The sequence below is a fragment of the Etheostoma spectabile genome, chromosome 3, assembly GCF_008692095.1.
Source record: "Etheostoma spectabile isolate EspeVRDwgs_2016 chromosome 3, UIUC_Espe_1.0, whole genome shotgun sequence".
Lineage (NCBI taxonomy): Eukaryota > Metazoa > Chordata > Actinopteri > Perciformes > Percidae > Etheostoma > Etheostoma spectabile.
Window position 1 is genome coordinate 23,910,558 of NC_045735.1, and position 22,379 is coordinate 23,932,936.

The window sequence follows — 22,379 nt, forward strand, 5'->3', positions numbered from 1 at the left end:
ACACACACACACACACACACACACACACACTTTTACAAGTCTATGTATCACTAAATGTCAGCCAGTTTCGGTTGCTATCGTGTTTAATTTTTAAAATGACTTTAAATATAATCGCCGCTCCCTCATTGGCATCACAGGCTCTCAGTGCCAACTAACGATTATTCTGCTTTCCTGAGCCAAAAGGTTTAAATCACTTTCAGTGCTGCAGTATGCATGTGTCTGACTGTTGTGGTCTAATGGAAAAAGAACATCTAATAGATTCAATACTGTTTCATAATTTAGCATGGTTTCCATTGTTAAGACATGGTGCAAATACACTGTGATTAGTGTAAAAGCATTGGTACACTGAAATAATATTCCACGCAGGGAGTTGTGAAAATCAGCGGGCCGTAGACTTTCACTGAATACACAAATGGACAGCAGTGATTTTGAACAGCTGAATATGCAGCTGACCTTCACAAGCTGATGCTGGAACACTGAGGAGCTTTTGCCAAACAAATCCCAGTGGTGCTCACATTTTAGAGCTGAACACTGCCCAGAAAGCATTTTTTTAAGCCACTTCAGGGTAGTTTAGTATTCACAACTAACCAGATGTTTTTTCCCGGATGGGTGACAGGCAGAAATGTCATCTTTTTAGAGTGCTTGACACATGAATCCATCCACTGAATAACTCTGGGACACACTGATACGTGCCAAAGTATCAACATGTTCAATAAGTTCATTTATTTTCCTCAAAAACATAGCCTACACATATCAATGGGAGGGCACGGAATCTTTTTCACGGAAATAACTTCTGACTCGCTGAGCAGGCCTATGTGTTGACGAATTTGTTCAGCTGAGCACATCATCGGCCCTGCTGTCAAGATCTTCTTTCATAACCATTTAGAAGGGGTAAAGGAGTCACACAATAAACACTCACAAAAATAAATGCATTGTGTGTACAGTATGCGTGTGTCATCTATTATTCATACTATGATGTTTTCTTTCTAAGGGACCAAAGACACCTCACTGCACAGTACAGCTAGAGCTCAATACACACTTGAGTAATCCTCCACACATCCCACTCACTGTTCTCCCCTCTGTTCCTTTTCTTCTCCTCCTCTTTCTCCTCAACTCTTGCCGTCGTCTTCGCATCTCCTATCTTCCTTCGTCTCCTTTTTTAATCCTTGTCTTTTCCCATTCTCCTTTGCCTTTTCTTATTCAGAAAGCTGCTTATCTTGCTCAGCTTCTCTCCCCTATTTCACTCTTCCCCCTAACAGTACAATTTAAGATTCCATACTTGCATGATAAGATCACGGCTGGAGCATCTGTACATACCAGAAGATCATGTCAACTTACACTGAGCACACAGAGCGTGTGAATGCAAATTGTGAATTATCTCACAGAGCCCTGCTCCTCCTTTACCATATTGTCACGCTTTTCCCTTTTCCTCGGTCCCAGTGCATCTGAACCTATCCCTCCTCCATCTTTCTCTCATTCTGTTTTCTCCCCGCTTCCTGTCCTCCCTTTGCGCTTCCTTCTCACTTTTATCTTTTCTCCCCTCCCTTTCCTCTCTTTCTCTTCTCCCCTTAACTGCAGGCACCTTGTCGTGCTCTTGTAGGACAACACACACACACACACACAACACACACACACTCTTACAGTAAAAAGGCGCACTCTCTCCACTTGTGCTCTCCCCTTTTCTTCTTCCGAATGCTTCTCGCTCACACAGCAGGTAAGTCATGTGTAATGACTGCAGGATCCAGCAGTGATATGTCGGACAACCCAGGGTCATTTTTAGATCTCTAAATGTGTGTGTCTGTGAAAGAGATGTCAGACAGTTGTGTACAAATGCAGCAATCTATGCATAGTCACGTCTAGCTGCATCACCGCTACATCAGGCACCAGATGTGACATGCTGCTTAAAATTGATGTCGTAGCATGGCCCCATCAGTCTAGTTTCGTTCAAATGGAATAAACCAAATGGTTGCTGCTGCAAAGCTGGCCACAGATTGAAACCTGTCACATCAAGTGAAAAAAGTTCCATGCTCCCGTTTGCATGCAATATTTTAAGTGATGAGACCTATGCGCAACGTAACACATATCTCTTTCACATCATCAGTTAAGGGATTACCAGATCCTTCTATGTGGATTAAAGAGAGTTTAAAAGAATCAACATGTCCCTGTTCTGTTGCAGAACAACATAACACACATTCAGTGAACATATTAACAATGCATTAACATTTTATGAAAGACAATTTTTCTCTTTCTGCCTCTCTTAAATGTGAAGCAACCTGTCGGTTAATTTAATAATACTACAGTCAGCAGCTGGTTATTTTAGCTTAGCATACATATTAAACATGGGGAAACAGTTAGTTTGGCAGTGATTTCCTAAGTGCCCTGGTAAGAAATGTTTGTGCACATACCGTAGTAGAACCACACATTACAGATTTTACATTTCTGTGAAAGCTAGCTGTTTTCCCCTGTTTCAAGTCTAATGTTACGGTTTGCTAAGCTAAACAGCTGCTAGTTGTAGAATGTATATCCATAGATGTATATTTTACAACTACGGAAGTGGTGTCATTCATCACGAAAAAGCACATTTCCCAAAATGTCAAACTACTTCTTCAAGTGTTTTCCCTCCAAAATGAAGAAGAATATCCATATTCGTAATCACACAAGATGGACATATTTCAGTCAAGATAATGTGCTTTTAATGTGCCTCGGTGACAACTACATTTTCTGCACATATGGGCAGGAGGGAAATGTTCTGTAGGGGGAAAGACCAGTGAACAGTGTCAAAGAGGAGGGAACAACATGGATCAGTCAGTCATCATCATCATCATCAAGGTGTCTGCGGAGCATCGAGCAAGCTTTATTGACTTTTATGACTGAGAGAAAGAAAGGAAATAAAGCAAACCTTTTTTTCCCGGAAATAGCAGTACATATGTTCCATTTTCTTATGTTACACTCATGACTCAAACAGGAGGCATCATAGAACTAATCAAAGTCAGAATTAAACCTCTATCATATTTGTAACATGAGAGGAACAAAGCCATAAATGAATAAAATCTGGCCAATATGGGGCGAATAGAGTGAAGAAGCCATTACAAAATCTGCCATTGTTTCTTTGGTAATGATGTGCAAATAATCGTTGTTTTTGCACACTACATACAGAGCTAATATGATGCCAAGGAAGGGGTTTTACAGTCCCAGGTGGGTTTAACAATTGAAACTTCCAAAAAGTTGTTTATTATTAAATGAATACATTTTCCTTGGCACGACAACCATATTGATTGTAACTATAGAGATCACAAAAATCAAATGTCCTTTCTACCTGTTCCGCCACTACATCCCATCCCTCTGGTGTAACACAATGCATCTGTTTTTTGTCAGATACTATAAATTACTACGGGCTAAAATCTCTTCATTCCATCACTTTATGTACCCAGAAGTCGATAAGCTTGTCAGTCAGGCAAAAAAGAAAAAAATGCAGCATCTTTTTCATCCAAAACATTTTATGTTCAAAAATCAAAAACTGCAACCAGAGAATCTCAGGATAAAGATGGGCGACAGATGATAAAGAGCTAGTTTTATTTTGATATGGGAACTGTTTTATACTATGCTTTTAGTTTGTGTATTTGTCAAATGTGGTCGTGTGTGTGTGTGTGTGTGTGTGTGTGTGTGTGTGTGTGTGTGCGTGCGCGTGCACGTTAGGCCTGTTCAATTATTATGTAAGAAAACAATAGTCCCAATTATTTTGGCCAATATTGAAATCACTATTTAAAATGATTACTCATTGACTTTTTTAATAATAATAAAAAAATAAAAAATAAAGAGTTAAACTTTCTGGATGGCATTTGTCATGTAAGTGTGTGAGTGTGTTTGTGTGTATATATATTTATATATACACACACACAGTATATGTCCAAAGTATTCACTAACTTTCACAAGCCGGTGTTACTGTGCTAATGGGGTGCATGTCTTTGGCCTAAAGGTATGCAATGGAATCTATTATATTTGTCCTTCTCCAAACTCAACAAATAATGAGTTGCACTATAAAGTGTTTTTAATAACAGACTGTGTTGCAGACGATGTTGCTGTAATTGTCTTCTCTTTTTAATCTTTGTTATTAACAATAGTTGGTCATACATGATTTTGTGCTTATGTTTCAGGTGGTCAAACAGTCTGTGGTGTTACCAAGTGGTGCAGACATCACTGTGTAGCAAATCTTGCAGATGATGCGTTTCTGTTCTGTAATATATGTATGATTCCTTAAATCCAAAATTTTCTCAGACAGCGGCGTTTGATCCCCCTTTTTGCTCACCCAATGCAGCTTCTCTCCCTACGCCATCTTAACTTGAGCACTTTAGTCTATGATTGCGCATCAGATACTACAAACAGGAGGGGAGGAGCAAAAATGTGAGTGTCATAACCATAGACTGTATATTATATGGACAGCAAATCTTGTTTGTGCCTTAAACCTGCATTCTATCGGAATTCCAACAGGGGCGACACGTGCGGTTGCAAAAGGAGGTTGGTTTCTGTGAGAAAATGACCCACTTCTCACTTGATTTATTACCTCAGTAAACATTTTCATAATAAGTTTATGATCTTAATTGCTAGTTTTCAGTCATCTGCAATACAGAATGACATTTTTTAATAATGTAATGTAAAGTGTGTAATGTAGAGTGTAAGCAGCGTTGCCAACTCTCAGCTAACGTCACAGTCAGATACTGGCCAACAGTCTGTGGCTCCTCCCTCACTCCTCCCTCTCATCCAAAAAGGTCACATCCGCAACCAAGATGGCTGTGTCAGGCTGAATATATGATCTTTGGCCAAACCAAAATTGACTTTAAATTGCCAATTAAAGTAATAATTGGCATATAAAGTCAATGAAATCTACCTTGTAATTTAACACTAGTGCACAAACAATGAATCAGATAGATATAACTGCTGTTAAAATAGTAACATAGATACACAGTGAGAATAATTCATGGTAATTATATGCAAGGGTAATTACCGTGTGTGTGTGTGTGTGTGTGTGTGTGTGTGTGTGTGTGTGTGTGTGTGTGTGGTGGTGTGTGTGTGTGTGTGTGTGTGTGTGTGTGTGTGTGTGTAAGAAATGATCAAGATGGCTTAAACAACCATCCTCAGCAACCACGAAGAGAGGAAATGTTTGTGTAAACAGCTTCTGGTGTCTGACATCTGCAATTACAATTATACTGTTCATGCTGTCGGACACACACAACAAAAAGTGTTTCTCTTTGTTATTGAAATGCAAATTAAAACTGAAGTCACCTGTCATGACTGGTGGTCCCTGCAACCTCTTTTAACCATCACTTACAGGATAAAACATGTCTTTGGTTTTCTGTCTAGTCAAAACACAGATCCAGCATAAATCACTGTTATCTCACTATTTTACCTGTCCTTTGAATTTACATATGTTCTATTAATATAATAGGATGGTTTGCAACAGTCCACTGATGGCCAATAGGAAATTACCAAACAAACAAAAAAAGAAAACAAGCTATGGACTCCCCTTTGTTATTTGGCATATGTATAGGTTATATTTGCTTGGGAAAAGATGAAATGTGGAGCCATTTCCACCCAAGTACTTTTTCATTCAAACAACATTCTCTTTATTTTGGTGGTGTGACATTGTTGTCAGGCTGAATATACATTAGGATCTTAGGCCAAACCAAAATTGACTTTAAATTGCCAATTAAAATAATAATTGGCATACGAAGTCAATGAAAACTACCATGTTATTTAACAAGAGTGCACAAATAATTAATCAGATAGAGATAACTGCTGTTAAAATAGTAATATAGATACACAGTGAGAATAATGCATGGTAATTATGTGCAGGGGTAATTACTAAATGTGTAGTCTGAAAAGCTTAGTAAATACACTTTTGTAAATATGTCTGAATGGATAAACTGCAATTTTAGAATAATTAATCTTTGTTCAGCATGTGATTGGACCGATGTTTCAATGGAATTTTGAGAGGGCATTTTAAAAAGCAATTGTCCACCAAGAACATAACATAGCAAGGAATGATTCAAATGTGTAAAGGTACACTATTCAACATGTGGTGTGCTGTTTTGGTTTACACTCACATTCAGGTATAATGGAATTCATACTACTTTTTTTCTGGGGATTAAATAGGTTTAAATAGGTTTATAACTCTGGTAATTCTCCATTCAGTGGGGAGCTAGTTGTGTGAAATTTGTCTACATGACACATTTGCTATTGATTACCTCTAATAAAGATGTATCTTGATTTTGACAGAGTAAATCTCTCCAGTCTGGATACTGGATGAGTTTAATTCAGTTCCTCTGTCCATGACTAAAGAGATATTGCTGACCTCCCTTGTAAAGGATAAGTCCATCCCTGGGGCTGTGGTGTTAGCTTGTAACCATATCCTCCCAGCATATTATATTCTCCACCAGCATTTCGATCACTGCCTCCGGCAGGTAGAAGAAAAACAAAAGACGTGCATGAGAGGAGGAGTAACTGCCACTAAAGAAGTGAGAAACAAACAGGAGGGGGGGGGGGTGCATTCCCTGTCACCTGTTGTGATATTGTCAGTAGGGAGTAGTAATGAAGCAGGTAGTTAAGGTTTGAAAGCACTCGTTAAAACGTTCATTAGGTTACAGAGCATTTGCTGCAGGAGGAGACACTGTAAAGTTTAACTGTGTCTTAAACTATGAGACAGGACCCACAATTGGTAAACGGCCAAGGTGAATGCCCTTCAGTAATCATATGTCACACTAATGAAGACTGGGTCTTTAAGTGGGAAAACTCCACATTTGGCTTCTTGTGTGGTTAGGTGAAAAGGCTAATCAGCAGATTACTCACCGGTATAAGTGGGCCTGTGGAGATGGTAGACAGGCTGTTAAGGGTCCACAAGGTCCTCACCAGTCTCATCCAGTGGAAAGCAGTAGATATCTGACCCAAGCAGTAGAATACACAGACTAGACCAATGGATAACAGGCCTGTCTAATCTGGTCCAGTTTAGTCTGCACAGATCTGAATCCTTTACTGATGTACATTTCCAGTTCAGGCTCCACTGGGTCCACGTTTGGGTCCAGTTTCGTTCAGGTTTTTGTCATATAGCATGTGCTTTCCAGAAACAATCTCTGATTGAGAGATAACAGGGTTCAGTCAAGGTTAAGATCCAGCACCAGGATCACCTTAGTTCAGTTCGGTTTAACATAATTGGAATATTCCACATGGATTAATAGAATGGAGCCAGTGAGATTCAGTCATTTTCAGATTCCTATCGGTTCAGTTGTAGAAACAGTGAGCCAATATTGTAGATGTTAGCATATGTTCATATCCAAAAGCAGACCCATCCAGACATTCTTGTGTGATTTTGTTCCCTCTGTTTGTGCAGTCTAACATATTGTATGTCCAGGTTGAGTGTGATTATCTATGCATACAACTTTTACTGTTTAGCCATTCATTTTCTGTCTGTTTTTACCCGCGCTCGCTACCTGTCGGTGCATGTTAATGCGGCTCCAAGTGTTGAGTTCAAGGTAATTCATATTTTCTGTCAATTTTTATGTTGTGACACATCCAGGTCTCTTTAAGTTTCTTTTTTAACTTATATATGCCCATTGTATCCACTTCCACACTGATACAGATGTTTCAAAGTGGAAAAATCAGCATTCGTTGTTTGCCTTTCCATGAAAAATGAGGTTTAAGATGAACATACTGATCCTGCAGCAACTGGCCAGTCAACGGCTAAGCAAACAGCGGCCCTTGACGTGGTCGTCCAGTCCAGACATGAGAACCAAAATTAGCGGTCAAAAGTAAACCAGACAGTATAGGTCTATTATCTCATGATACTCATGGAAACAAAGTAATGGGTATAGTAAACAGGAGATACAGGAGAGGAGCTATAGGGCCTTTTTTCTTCAGTTTTCACCAGCTTCTCCCTGGTGGTGACGTTCTCCACATCTGCCACTCAGAACAACATCATCAGGGGTCTGGAAAACAGGAGAGCAAGAACACAAAGGCTTAAAAGTACTGTATGAGGCTAGAAGGAAAATAACATTATTGAAAGGACTGTATTGTTCTAAAGGGGAATAACAAGGGGGCTAAAAGGATGATTAAAACCGGGATGAAGGGACAGGGATTGACAAAGGGATAGGACACCAAGGTTCTTGGAACAAAATATTTAAAACAGCAGAGGTCTAAAAGACACAATTTAGCACCTGTGAGATCTGGACTACACCAGTTAAAATGCTAATAGCGCTGACGATTAAGAATACAACTGACTTCATGTGTTGGTAAAGCACAATTTAATTTGAAGTGGCTTTCACTTCTGTTGTTCAGTGTCCTGAGTTGAACTACACTTAATCCTACCCACAAGCCTGATTTATAACATTCTCTCAGGGCACGGTTTGATTTGTTTTCAGAACTTCTGCCATGACTCAAAAGTTTAAGAAAAGCTAATATTCACAGGGAAAACTTTTGTATTCTTTGTGAGTATATTACCTCCTTAGGGAAGACAAAAGAAAATGAAACAATATGAAAGTGTAGGAAGTAAAGTAGATAAGTAAATTTGTCATGTTTTTTTTCCCCTTATTTTGTGGTAACATCAAACTTGTCACGGGGCCAATCATATGAAAATGACACAGCTAACAATTTAGAGCTAAAAACAGTATCTTCTTTTATCAAGTTTTTGTTAGGTTTAAAAGCTGTGTCTGACATAATATATATTGACTTCTTACATGGCGAAAATGCTTTCATACATCCCAAAAAAAAACTCTATTTAAACACCTTTTTATAAAGTTTTATTTTGTGTGAGCTGTGTGAAAGTGTAACTGCTGTATAGTCAGGAGATACAACAAATGCTTGCAAAAAAATGAGGTCCGCTGACAAGTGAAAGCTAAGTAGTGCGATAGCTTTGAGATTGATGAAGCTGTACTTACTGTGGCAGTATATTGCCGGAGCTGTTATTCTAATGTGTATTTTGTCAAGAGAGCATTTCTTAACTGTATTTGTCAGGAGGAATGTTTCCTCATTGCATTTATGTACAGCCAGTGCTTATTGTGGCAGTTTAGAAAAATGAAGCAAAGTCGTCTTAATGCCTTAGTCTGTATTCATCCATCACAACCGCAGCACATCACCACTGTCTTCTCCTCCATCATCCTCCAGTCCTCTCCCCTCTTCTCCTCCATCACCCGTTTCACCACACGGATAGACGGAGGAGATGGGGCGATACAGAGAGGAGAGAGGAGGCGGTACGCAGTTCAAGTGGTGAGGAAATAGAAAGACATAAAGAATAGAAAATAATTACAAAGGCAAAGGTGTTATCAATTGAAAACAGACAGGGGAAGGAGACGTAATACGGGATTAAAAAGAAACAGTATGTGCAAACAGCTTTAGAGGAAAAGGGATGTGCCAGCAGAAGGTAGACCGAGAGGGAAGAAGAGAGAATATTTATTGTAAATGAATACAATTAAGATAATCAAGATAAGAGGGGGAGGACCAGTGTCAGGTTAGGTGGGAAGAAAAACAAAGGGAGATATATAATTAAAAGAAAACAAGGCAAGAATAGTAATAAGAGGCATATAAAAGAATCTTAGGGCAAATTAAAGGAAGAATCAAAGATCCATAGATAATAACTAGAGATAGAAAAAGGGTGACCAGGAAAGATAAAAGCACAAAGTGTCGAGGTGAAATGAAACAAAGAAGAAAGGAAAAGAATCAAGGATCATTTCACCCACTTGACAAAAAAAGTCACTCTCTCTAGTGGTATCTATAGCAATCAGATTGTTTTGGCATGCCAGTTTTGAGATGCTTGTCCTACAGATGCCTGCCTCTTCCCCAATGAAGCAAAGGTGAATAGAAACAATTGTTTGTGATGCTCATAGCAATAAATTGGATAATCTCTCAGGAGTTTTCAAAAGAACTATTTCTTCAGTAGACAATCATTCACTGGGAGGGTCATTGTCATCACTGCCACAATTATATTCTTCAGCCAGATTAATTCATTTGAACAACAGTCTACAACTGAAAGATGGTAACTTTTGTGTCATAAGTATCAAATATTCCCATTTGAGATGCTAGAATCAGGCAATATTTTCCATTTATGCTTAAATGACTGAAATCATTAACAATTATATAAATAGCTGCAGACTAAATTGATGTTGATTGATGTATGGATTAATCTACTAACTAGAAAGCAAATATTTCAAATCATGTTTCTGTGGTGTTGGCACCACAGATTAAATTCCATGTTGCTTGATGGAGGCAGGAATCTCAAGGATAGACATCCCAAAACCTCAGCACACAAAACACCATAGGAAAATCAGAAAATAAGTTTTTTATTATTTGTGTGAGATGACCTGACAAGAAAAAGGAAAGGGTCAGAGGCCCATTTCAGGAAGCAGGTTTAGTGAAAACTCTGAGTTTAAATCTGAGATGAGAGCAACTCATCTGTTTCAGAAAAAGAGGTAACTTAACCTCAGTCAGTTACTATGGTAACTGAGCCTGTGAACCTAACCTGGTCGGGAGCAGGTTTTTTTCTTCTGTCTCCTTGCTCTGACACAGCACTCTTTCCTTTTCTCATGCATTCAGTCAGTCTGTATTGGGCGCATTTAACTGCAGTTTTGTCGTCTGCATGAATAAACAAAAATAACTGTTGATTTATTAACCATGTTAGACAAAATATAAAACGTTATTTTCTCTAACATGGCATGTCCTTTCGTCGACAATCCCGTTGATGAAGAAGCTGTCTTACTTTGCAGGGAGTTAAACATACTTCGGTAGATGATATTGAGGCCCGACTATAGATGCATTTTCAATTCCAGGTACTAGCCTACCTATTAAAGTGGTAATGTTTTTTTCCCCAGTCAGTCCTGTAGCCTAAATAACCTTATCCGTCCTCATCTCACTAATGTCACCCATTGTTGACATGCACTACATCCCAGCACATTCTTCGTGTCACATTACTTTTTTTTTTGCATATGGCCGTTCTCTTTACAGCATTAGGGATGCTGAGCATATTAGTAAAGCCACTGTTTAGCAAAGTGTGACTCACTCTGAAATGTTTTTTAAACGTTTTTGTTGTGTTCCCTGGACAGAAACCAGTATGAGTCATTAAAGGTCCCATGACATGGTGCGCTCCGGATGTCTTAGTGGGCCCCTTACACCCTTTTCCTTTCTTTCAGCCTTGGTGCAGAATTACAGCCACTAGAGCCAGCCCACTAGAGCTGTGGGGGTGGCTTTGACCAACTGCCACTTTGTTTTTTTGAAAGTCATGTCTTTCTGTCATGGGTGGGCAAAATTCTCTGGGCGAGCAAAGCACAAAAAGGGGAGATTTTCTCAAAGGCAGAGCAGGATACCTAGGGCTCGGTTTACACCTATCATCATTTCTAGCCAATGGGGGACCATAGGCAGGCGGGGGGAACGCATATTAATGTTAAAAAAACCTCAAAGAGAATATTCCATGCTATGGGATCTTACAACACTAAAGAACTTTTCCCGCTTCGGTGCCCCTACAGGTTGGAAGCGGAATGTCTCATTGGAACTACAGATCCTCTACCCGATCTGGCAAGCTTGCATAGTGCGGTTATAGCCGGTTATTCAGGGTATTCAACTCAGAGTTCACGGTTAGACTTAGAGTTTGTCAAACCTCCTTTCTGAAACGGGCCCCAGATGGCAGCATGCTACACAGGAGTGAGTCTGCAAAACAGACAGGCCCGTGTGACGTAGAAACAGAGGGTAAGAGAAAGGAAGACACAATTTGAAGACGATAAGGAGAAAATACAGGGAGTGCTAAGGTTTTAGCGGACAGTCATTACTCTTTGCTTGAAGTGTTGACACGCTCGCTTTATGAGGCCAAGAGACCTTCAGATCTTAAAGTCTCTCCATACGACACTATGAGGTCGTCTGTCGTCTGCTGCTGGATGCGTCAGAGAGAGAAAGAGAGAGAGAATACATGGACGAAGAGAAAAGGAAACCGAGCCAGACATGGAAAAAGAGTGAGAGAGAGAGAAACAGTAAGAATTAGAGAAAAACACTGACACAGATGCAAGAAAACAGCACAGAAAATGGGGGAAAGAGAGGAAGCAAAAATGTCAGGACAGTCAGAGAGAGAGAGAGATAGAGAGAGAGATGAATTCTGAGAGAGACGGCAGTGAAGAATGAGGCCAGGCATACAGGATGACACTCAAAGGAGTGATGATAGATTAAAATACATGTGTCATGGATGGGCCATGGGGAGAACACGCACACACACAGGCACACACACCCTTGTGTTATCCTCGACTATTTTCTTTCTGGCCTAGCCTTGTGGGGGCATTTGCACCGGCTCAAGGCTGTAAAACCTTGTACACACAAATGCATGTACAGACCTGCGGGGATTTGGTAGTTGAGATTAGAGACACACACACATACACACACTTATTTTTGCCACTGTGAGGGCTTGTATTAACTTACATTGAAGGCCTAAAATGAGCCCTTACCCTCTTAAATGAATAGCTTATCTTGTGGGGACATTGTTTTTGTCTTATCACTATACCTCTCGTATTAAGATGCTTAAACATACATGAACCTATCTGAGGTGAAATTCCAAATGTCTTGTGCTACTTCAAGGAGACTTGTTTTTTTCCCCACTACAAATCCTTTTTTAAATCCCTATTTGAAATATATGTGTCCAGTTCGTTCATATGAATGTGGACAAAACAGTCTATGAAAAGCTAACAAACAAGGAGAACTTTCACCCACAATGTACTTATTTTTCATGTGGGGTTACATATTTGACAACCGGGGGCCTTTTAATGAGGCCTCTCTGTGTATTTGTCAGTTGTTTTGTTCCTCCGGCACTCACTGCGGCTCTCTCTCTCTCTGATCAGATCAATGTTGCCTTTCTCTGCAATGCAGCAACCAGTGAAACACATCACAGACACAGCTACATCCTGAGAAGCCCCAACAGCCTCTGTACATACACATGAGTATTACCCCTCATTGAAGGTTGCCCTCAAAGTGCCAACGATCCTGCAATCAAAGAGAGGAAACTAAGAACACAAAGGGCAGCTGCAACTTTTTCCTCCTGGGTGAAGTGTCAAAATAAAAACTGTGGTAATTGCTTTGTTTGTCTGTCTCGTTGCCGTCCGGGATGCTTTTTGGAAGCTCCTGTGAGTGACACACTTCAGTCAGCGAAGGTTGAGATGAGGTTAAAGCTGTTAATTAGGACAATAGGGGAAATGTTTGAGTTTGTGCATATGGTCGCACTTCAGTGCAACAAGTAAGATTCAAGCAAACTCTTGATCCCAGTTTGCACAGTTCTAGCATGTTATCGCCCTAATGAGCACTACTCTACTGCTCTGCTTGAAACTTCAATTTGGAGATCAACCTCTTAAAACAACTTGCCCTCTTAAAGCTTCAGAGGTGAGGAAAAGTTGTTTTACTATGTCTTAAGTAGGTCTGGAAATCAACAGAGGCCCCACGATAAGATGTCATCACGATACTTCTATCATGATACGACATTATTATAATTTTGAACATGTTGCAGTATCCTGCGGTATATTGCAATACATTTATCTGTTTGTTCATCAAACTTCAATTTATTGCTAAAAAATGGGATTGTCAAGTAGAAAAACTGACCAACACATAGGCCTATTAAAAGAAGAAGTATTAGAAGTTTTTTGACTAAACAGTTTAAGCCACTCGTGAAATGGTGTCTCTTGTTCGTTCTAATTTTACCCCCATGTCCTGAGTGGATTAGTGTTAAAGGGGAAATGCACAGGAGTGGGCTTTGTACAGGGGAAATCTACCTGAAAAGAAAAGTTGCACGCTCTTCTGGATTATTATTATTATTATTATTATTATTATTATTATAGCAGTATTGAGCAATCTTAAGCATGTGGAAGTCACTTCAAAGGTTGGAATCAAGAGAACTAGGGAAATAAAAATGATCTAATGCATTCCCCTAATGCATTTCTTTTATTTTCTTACCAACTTTCAGCTTTCTTTTTTCAAGCTGGCACAAGAGGTTGATCCAAGGGCAGGCAAGAGAGACAGTAAATAAACTGAAAACTCAACAACCACTGAAGTTGGAGATTAACCAACTTCAGTGCAGCCAATTGGGTTGGGACTCCACTCAACTTTAGTCATTTACACTCACATCTTCAGAAAGTAGTTTTTGGTACCAGCTCCGTCTTGGGTTTTCTATTTCTAGGTGTCACAGAGGTTTTATCACCAATCTTGGCTATGCTGTCCAAAGCCATCCATTCAATATTTTATTATTTGGACTTCCTTTTATAACGAATCAAGAAAACATTTTATTGATATTCGTTTGGCTTTTTTCCTCCACATTTTAGACTTTCCGATCATTGTGACTAACTTTGTAAGTACGCTGTAAGAATGAACTTGATTGTACTTGCTGACTGCGTGTATCGTTTACTGCCATTATGGTATGCATCTTACACCAACACACTGCTTTTACTCGTCATTCTGATTACTTCCTCCACTACCACAGCCCTCTCTTCTTGCAGCTTCTTATACATTAATAATAGCTGTGAATGCATCAGTTGCCTTGTGCATTATGAATACTATAGTCCTTCTAAATGATATGTATCTGCCGGATTCTGTTTTGTTAAGCCTGGAGGGATTTGATTACGCTCCTGCTGAATCTAATGCAAGTTGCTTGAATTTATATAAAGAACAGCCTCTGGGTCAAAATCTGAACTTTGAGTGTATTCAGCTGTCTGAACATGCATATACTGTAGCGCTAGTTTAACTTCATGATGAGAGAGCCTAAACGGCTTACATTGGTGTCAAATTTAACTTTTGATTTTCAGTTCTGTTTTTTTTGGATGTTTTTCTTTTATAGAGAAAGACAAATGGGGAAAAAAATGAAATCTTTGACAGAATAGACACTTATCACAGCTTTTAAGCTAATGTATGTTTCTTTTATAAGCCCCTCCAGAGACTTTACAGTGTCTTTTACATGTAACAATATTTTGTTTACCCAAGGCAGGCTCATAGATGTGATAAGTCAAAAAACTGATTCAGTTTCCAAAAGAATGCTAATGCTTATCTTCCTCATGATGACGTTTTTATAAAGGGGAAATTTGGGTTTTCTTTTTAGATTAGATATTAGATTATAGATTCTTACAATCTATATTTGAACTTCAGCCAACCGTCAGTAGCCTTTCTTTTGTACTGAAGTAAATTTCCTTTTTTACTCCTAAGCACTCTGGTTGTGTCATTCCTAATGGCAAACAAGTATTCTCAGGGAGCTTACAGTCTAATAGTTTGTTTGGCACAAATGGAGGACATACTGTACATGCAACCAAAATAATGTTAGCTGGGGTGCAATGGGTGATAGCCACCACCATTACCAAATCCCTCCCTTTTCTGACTCTAACCCACTAAGATTTGCTAACTTTGCACATGAAAAGAGACCAAAAAGTACAATTTCTTGCAACAAAGTTATTAGGTACAACCATAAACTGTAAAAATAATGGACTTGGCATCTTGGTGATGTCACCAATTATTGGGTTGTGGACTGCTGTTTCAAAGCCAGTTTGCGTTTTGGCCGTTGCCATCTTGATATTTGTAGGAAGAAGAGGGCGGAGCGGGGGAGGAGGACACGGCTAAGGCAGTGTTGTGTATGGTTTACTTGGTGCTGCGCAAAAATAAACGGTAAAGAGGTAAATTTATCTATTTACAACAAATTGACGCGAGTTATCCAGTGGAGTTTTGCTGGAAGGTAAGCAGGGACCTCAGGGCACTGGAGAGCTGGTTGAAAATTGGTACACTTTCCCTTAAGTTACCAGTTAGCTAGCTAGCCTTGGTTGGCAAGGTGGTACAGAATGCTGAACAACACATTTTAGGCAGCTAAATATTCGAAAAATTCCAAGACAAAAACATGGACAACACCCAAAAACAAGTTCACAGCTATTTTAAGGAGTGTCATGGATACGCATTACTAAGCCTCTGTCATGACTGATAGGTCAACGTGTAGCCACGCCCTAAAGCATCGCCTGCTCTTATCTCTGTTTTAAAATAAATGGGACTGTAATTTACAAATTGAACATCATGCTGTGTTGAAGAAGACTTGAAACTAGCGATTAAGACCACATCCTTGTTATGAAAATGTTTATTGCGGTAATAAAAAGTGAGAATTAGAGTAATTCCCCACAGACATCTATGTAATCAGACTTCTTTTTGGAGCTAGTGGATTTGGCCCCTGCTAAAAAAAAAAAGGCAGGTATAAGGCACTACCACATTGGCTTCTATTTTCAGCCCTTGAAGTTGCCTCTTGGGTACAACTCACTTTAGCAAACTCAGAGGTTTCCTAAACAAATGGCTTTGAAGACTCTGAATTACCTTCCTATAGTGTATATACCATTGCTCGTAATTGAAGCATGGTAATTGGCAAGAGCAGAAAAAAAATCATTTTGGAGGATTTGATAGGCTAATAGGTTAATTTTCCTATGCTATAGGGAGGTTAGTACAAGATTTCTTGTCCCAAACCAATAATACAAAAAAAAAAGTAATGTACAGAGTGAGAGTCATTTTGATCTGATTTGTCAACAACCGCAGAGAAGGGAGTTAACTTTGGACTTCAGATGCTACTTCAGCTCTACCAACAGAACTCGTGTTTCCCCCTCGGTCTCTCTTACTATCTTCCCAGTGGATAAGGAGGGCATCTCTGATATTCATTCTTTCATTCACACTCATTCAATTTCTCACTGTTCCACTCTTCATTATTATCTTACTCAATTTTACACTCTTGATTGCACTTCTCTATTTCTCATTCTCCATCAACTTCGTTCCACCTCTCTGAAATGATTCATCTTTGCTCTGTTGCATGCCTCCTCTAAGTCTATTTCCCTATCTTTCTCTTTACTACCTGCCAGTTCCTTGGGGGAGGTGGGCTCTTTGGCGACAGATGGCGGCCTGCTTTTCATCTCTATAGCCACCCTGGAGGAGAAGCGGGCCTTGGTGGGCGAGAGCAACTCCTCATTGGCCAAGGAGTCAGTCCTTGTCATTGTGCTCCGTCCACTGCTCGCCTCCTCGACCAATGCCACAGTGTCTTTCAGGGTGTTGCTAGGCGACATGGCCCTGGACGGCGCTAGTGCTTGGTCGTCCTGACTGTCAGGCATTTTTGAGGCAGAGCGAGGGAGGACTTGGACCTGTCCTCCTCCTTGTCCGTTGCTCTGCGGTCTTGGTGCAGTCGCTGCAATGGCTGCTTTTCCATTGCCTGCCCCTTGGTGGCTGTAAACCTTGTATCGTATCATTAAGATGATAATAAAAACCAGCACGGAAGCAACAATAATCCCTCCAATGATGATGATCATAGTGCCACCCAGGAAGTGGCTGTGCAATGCTTGGCACTGGCTGAACTCCGTGTCTGTGGTGAATGACAGACAGCCCAAAGGACGTGTTGCAGTCAGTGATGTGATGACATCATCAAACACGGCCAGAACACAAAGGTCGTAGTTGCGTCCAGCCGCGAGGTCCCGAACCAGGAAGTCATTGCTGCTGGACGGAATCATCCTGCCAAAGCAAAGACATAATAAACAGTATTAGTGCCAGGCAGTTGTTTAACTGTTCTAATGGTCTTCAATAAGATTTCGGGAAATATAATTTTGTATTAAAGACATTTAATTGATGCACTTGATTAATACTAGGTAATTCACATTAATTGCTACCATTACCTCTTGTACTCTAGTCAGTGTCCACTGGATTAGCTGATTATGCAAAAATGTGACATTTATTGATAGGCAAGCAAAAAAAATAAAACTATTGTACAAATGTTCTTGGTTTTAATAGATTTCCTTTTAGTAAATTCCTGTTTTGTATAAAATGTATCCCAATTTACAGTTCTTTACAGAAAACATTTTAGGAAATTAGAAGGAAATTACCATTCCATAAAATAAAACATTATCAGCAAAGATGTACAATATATTAGTTTTTAATCAGCCATAGAAAAGGACAAAGGATTGTAACACAAGTTACCTAAAGTGAGATATGTATACAAGAACGCATGAACACTGATATAAATGTATCTGGGCAGACACGTTTCAATTAAAGAGGATAAGATACATATATGTACATAAAAATATGGTTCAACCAAATAACTAAATTAAAAAAAAAAAAGAATCTAACATTTTTAAGAGTAACTTTGCACCAGACTGAAAAGCAGTGTGTTACTGCCCTCTTGGTTTGAAGGGTTTAGTCCTGTTTCACCTCTGGCCACACCCAACACTGATGTCACAGGGACTCTGGAGTCCAGCTGTACTCACACAGCAGCAAGGTCAGAAGTTAAACCACTGGAGGTCAGCAAAGACAGGCTTTCCAAGGGATGTAAAGTTACTCTTTTAAAGCTGTAATTGTGTGACAGTTAAATAATTTGGCTGGCAACATAATGGCCATACTGCTTCTCTGTCACAGTAACTTGGAACAACGCTCTCAATGACATTGCACTGTGGAGCTGCTCTCCTAGAACAACTGGCACCAAAAAGCCAAAATACCTGCCAACACAACCCTGCTCCGTCCAACTATCTCTGTCCATTCACCGCCACACTGTACCAATCAAACAAGCACCATGTGATCACATAACAAAAAAGTCCCTTCCCAGAATGACTAATGATTACATCTGCTTGTATTGCTTCCCTGTATTCTGTTGTGTGCTATTATATGAAAGCTGCTGCGGTGACACATGCACCATCATCATATACTTCCATGCGGTGCCGCCTGTGGCACAACAGCCACCTCATCGTTCTTATTTCCCCACAGAGTAAGAATTCATAAGCCTGTGATCTGACAAACACTCACACAGATCCATCCCCTACAGCTCCAGAAATCATCGTTCCCTGATTAAACACATTCCTGATTCTTACCATTGTCAACTTCTATCTCGGTCTTTCCAGAGGTAAATACCATAACTTTAGTTTTTCCTTGGCAGTATGCTTTCCTGGGGGAAATCCACCACCCAGGTAAACAAGAGCAATGCTTTTTCTATGCTAATCTTAGTTTTTCTCTTTTCTCTCTTTTCTCTCTAATGTAATTTTGCTTTCTCTAGGGGTCTTCAATGTAACCAGTGGAATTGTCAAACACCCCTATGTCATTTCTACATTTTATCTAAATCATATTTCCCTTCTGCCTCATTCACATTTCCCCTATGTACTGTAAGTCTTTTGGCCTGTGCCTATCTCTCCTCAATTCCAACTCTGCACAGAGACAGACAGGCTATGCAATCTAGTCAGAGTCAAATAGAACTGCTGGGAGGCGTGTGTGTGTGTGTGTGTGTGTGTGTGTGCGTGTGTGTTTATGGAAGCCAGTGGGCAGCAGGGTATTGGCTAGCCCAGTCTCAGTGCCAAGCTCATCGATGGCATTGAACCATCAGCAGGGAGTATATCTTGGCAGATAGCTCTGTAGGTTTCCGTGTGTGACCTTGTGCGGCTGTGAAGTCTAGTGTGAAAGGATCCCCAGGACTGGGTTCTTAGTAGGAATCGAACCAACACACTTTAAATGCCCTGATGTCTTGCCAAAGGGCAGCAGCACGATTTGAGATAATAACTGGACTAACGTTTCCCTAGCAATTTCAAAAAGGGTTTTGAAAGGAAAAAACAAACAAATAGAGTCATAGAAAACAGTGCCTCTGTTCACCTTATTAAACTTCAAAATACCACAGACTGGGAGGTCTCCTAACTGTGTTTGAGCAAAATGGTACCGTGGCTGTTTGGCTCTTCTCTCATCTTTGCAGTGAGTCAAACTAAATCATAGTTTATCAGGGTGGAAACTTCAGGGAAATCTGTCCTTCAGTGAAACCCACAAAGCACACGCGGGCCTCTAATCCGATGTCTGCCATCTGACATAGTTTTCCATTTTAACAAGAAACTTATTGCTTGAATTGTTGCCGTTTCTGAAAACATGAGCTGTGATTGTCACGATGCAAAGTGAGGTGTGTGAAGGTGTCCATTAGAACTAAATCATCTGACTCAAAACATGTGTGAAAGTCGTGACCAATTCTCATTACATTGTCATGGAGACAGAGGTAGCAACTTTCATGTGACATATGACTATACAACCTCCGATGCTTACTGTGGATATATTTTCACAATATCTGTACAGTTATTAGTAATTAAGAAGGTGTTTGAGGTGAAAATCATTCTTTTATTCTTTTTTTTTAAGTAAATTTGAATGTTGTACTCAGCATATAATGGTACAACTTTCATGCTTTGGTGCAATTCTTTTAATACACTCTAAGAAATATCTGTAAACTAACAGTTGAATTACTACATTTTAACAGAAATTGTCCCTTGTACGTGATTCACTGGTATATTTCTGTTATTTACAATATAACAGACGGTGTTATGTTTTCTTTTACCATTGACACAGTTATTTAACTGAAAAATGCAGTTTTTTTAATTCCGGTAGAAAGTGCAGGGTAATGAGCTGCCAGTACTTTTTCTGTTATTTTAAGGATTTATTTCTTAGAGTGTATGAAATAATCACAAATGATGAGATCTCATTGCCAACCCCTAAAAAAAGTGTGAATCTGCCAGATGGGGTTGTGTAGTTTTTTTTTATTTCTCCTAATGAACAAGCGCCAGAATAATTAGCTATATTCTTAGCCAGTCTTTGACAGTTTCCACTGTTGGGATTTGCTGTATATTGGCTTTGTTTTAAAGAGCTCTTGGTCCTGTTTATTTATTTTATTGTATTTCATAATGCCTTGGCTACATTTGAGAAAATATGACCGTTACATCCTTCTGTTGGCACAGAAAAATACGCAAAGGGAACTAAGTGGGTGACTTCATTCAAGGGAACTGTTGTGGAATAATCCCTTGTCATGTCTAAGGATGCATGATTACCTCCACCAAGAAAGTTATGTTTTTGGTTGGTTTTGTTTGGGTGTTGTCAGCAGCAGGGTTATGGAAAAACTACTGGCTCAATTACTATGAAACTTGGTGGAAGGATGTGGCATGGGCCAAGGAAGAACTCATTAAAACTGTTCTTGGTTAAACAGTTAATCATTAACATATGTAGTGAATTCATCGGTATGCACCTCACTTCTTCACCTTGCTCACATTGGCTCGGAGTCTCTACTCTTGGCATAAACCTGTAAACCCCACACAAGACTGGACTTGATCAGATGCCATGTCATAAATATCAAATATGTTATCTCTGAAGCAGCACGGATCAATCTAATCCAACCAGAGTAGTGGGTGAGACTGAATCAGTGAACCCCTTCGCACTACCCAGATAATCTTTATCAACAATCAGCGTCGCCTCCAAATAAAAATGTGTTATACATCTTTTATTTACATTTATCTTAAATTTATCTTATTGTTAAGAGGTAGTCTGGCTATCACCGGACCAAGCCAAGCTCAATACATTTGGGATTGAGCAGTGGTCTGGAGAGTCTGCTCTGTATTTTCTCTACAAGAGAGTTGACAGCGCGCCAGGTAGACAAGACAGTTTGTGATTGGGTCCCGCAAAATTGTGAACTGAAGCAGGAGAATTAAACATGTGGGTTTCCAGACCGAGCTGCAGGGCGAAATAAAATCGCCAGCAGTGTGGGCGGGGTTTACCCGGTCGAGTCAAGAGACACAATTCTGGTGGAAAATACCTTGGTGTGTCCCCCAGCCCTGTAAGTGCTCTGTTCTTATTAGGAATCCAACCAGGAAACTTCTATTACCCCGAGGCTTTGCTAAAAGGCACCTGCACATGTATTGAGAAGTGAGTTGGTGGGTGGGATGGTATACCACCACCATCTGCCTTGTTAAACGTTAAGGGATTACATGTTCTGAACAGTATTGAACAATTTAATGAGAACTACATGCATTTTTCCTATTTTTTTAACAGATGTTTTTTTTTTTCTAATTTTCACCCAGCATATATTCAAAAAGGGTTAGTTACAGACCAACCTTAGAGGAATGAAGGAGTGTTTGCTAATAAAGGAAAGTAAACCTGGGCCTTCCACTCGAGGGATGGTATTCTTATTCACCCCCTTACATTGTTGCAAGATGTACAAAAAAGGATCACAGCAACTTATATTAGATTTAATAAAATGTGCATATGGCACTTCATTTGCTCACTGTCCAGCATCTGTTTGTGTTTTGTACGTCCACAGTTATACAGATGAGTGAGGATTGATGCAACATTTCCAACCAATCAATAATTAACTGTGGCTGGCAGTTTTGGGTGTTGAACAAGTATTTTTTTTTGTTTTACTTTCAAAGACAAGGACTGCTGGGTGAAGCAGAAATGGTTCCGCAAGCCCAACTGACACCACAATCAAAGTGGATGATTTATTCAGTTAATGGGTTCAACCACGGACACACACCCTCTCTCTCACACACACGCACACACGCACACACGCACGCACACACGCACACACGCAAACACACACACACACA

At 39.8% G+C, this 22,379-nt stretch overlaps 1 protein-coding gene across 3 annotated transcripts in view; it reads right to left on the reverse strand.

Annotated features, from left to right (window-relative positions):
- zgc:172282 (leucine-rich repeat and fibronectin type III domain-containing protein 1-like protein) overlaps positions 1-22,379 on the reverse strand; it is a 170,793-nt gene that overhangs the window by 6,190 nt on the left and 142,224 nt on the right. The window contains exons 9-11 of one of the 3 annotated variants that reach the window (XM_032509784.1): positions 16,862-17,508; positions 11,802-11,899; positions 6,844-7,976 (exon numbers count right to left, since the gene is read on the reverse strand). In XM_032509784.1, coding sequence (XP_032365675.1) covers positions 11,850-11,899; positions 16,862-17,508 — 697 coding nt within the window. In that variant the 3' untranslated portion in view covers positions 6,844-7,976; positions 11,802-11,849. Of the gene's footprint in view, positions 1-6,843; positions 7,977-11,801; positions 11,903-16,861; positions 17,509-22,379 lie in introns of all 3 variants that reach the window. The other 2 variants (XM_032509780.1, XM_032509785.1) reach the window with 2 other exon arrangements.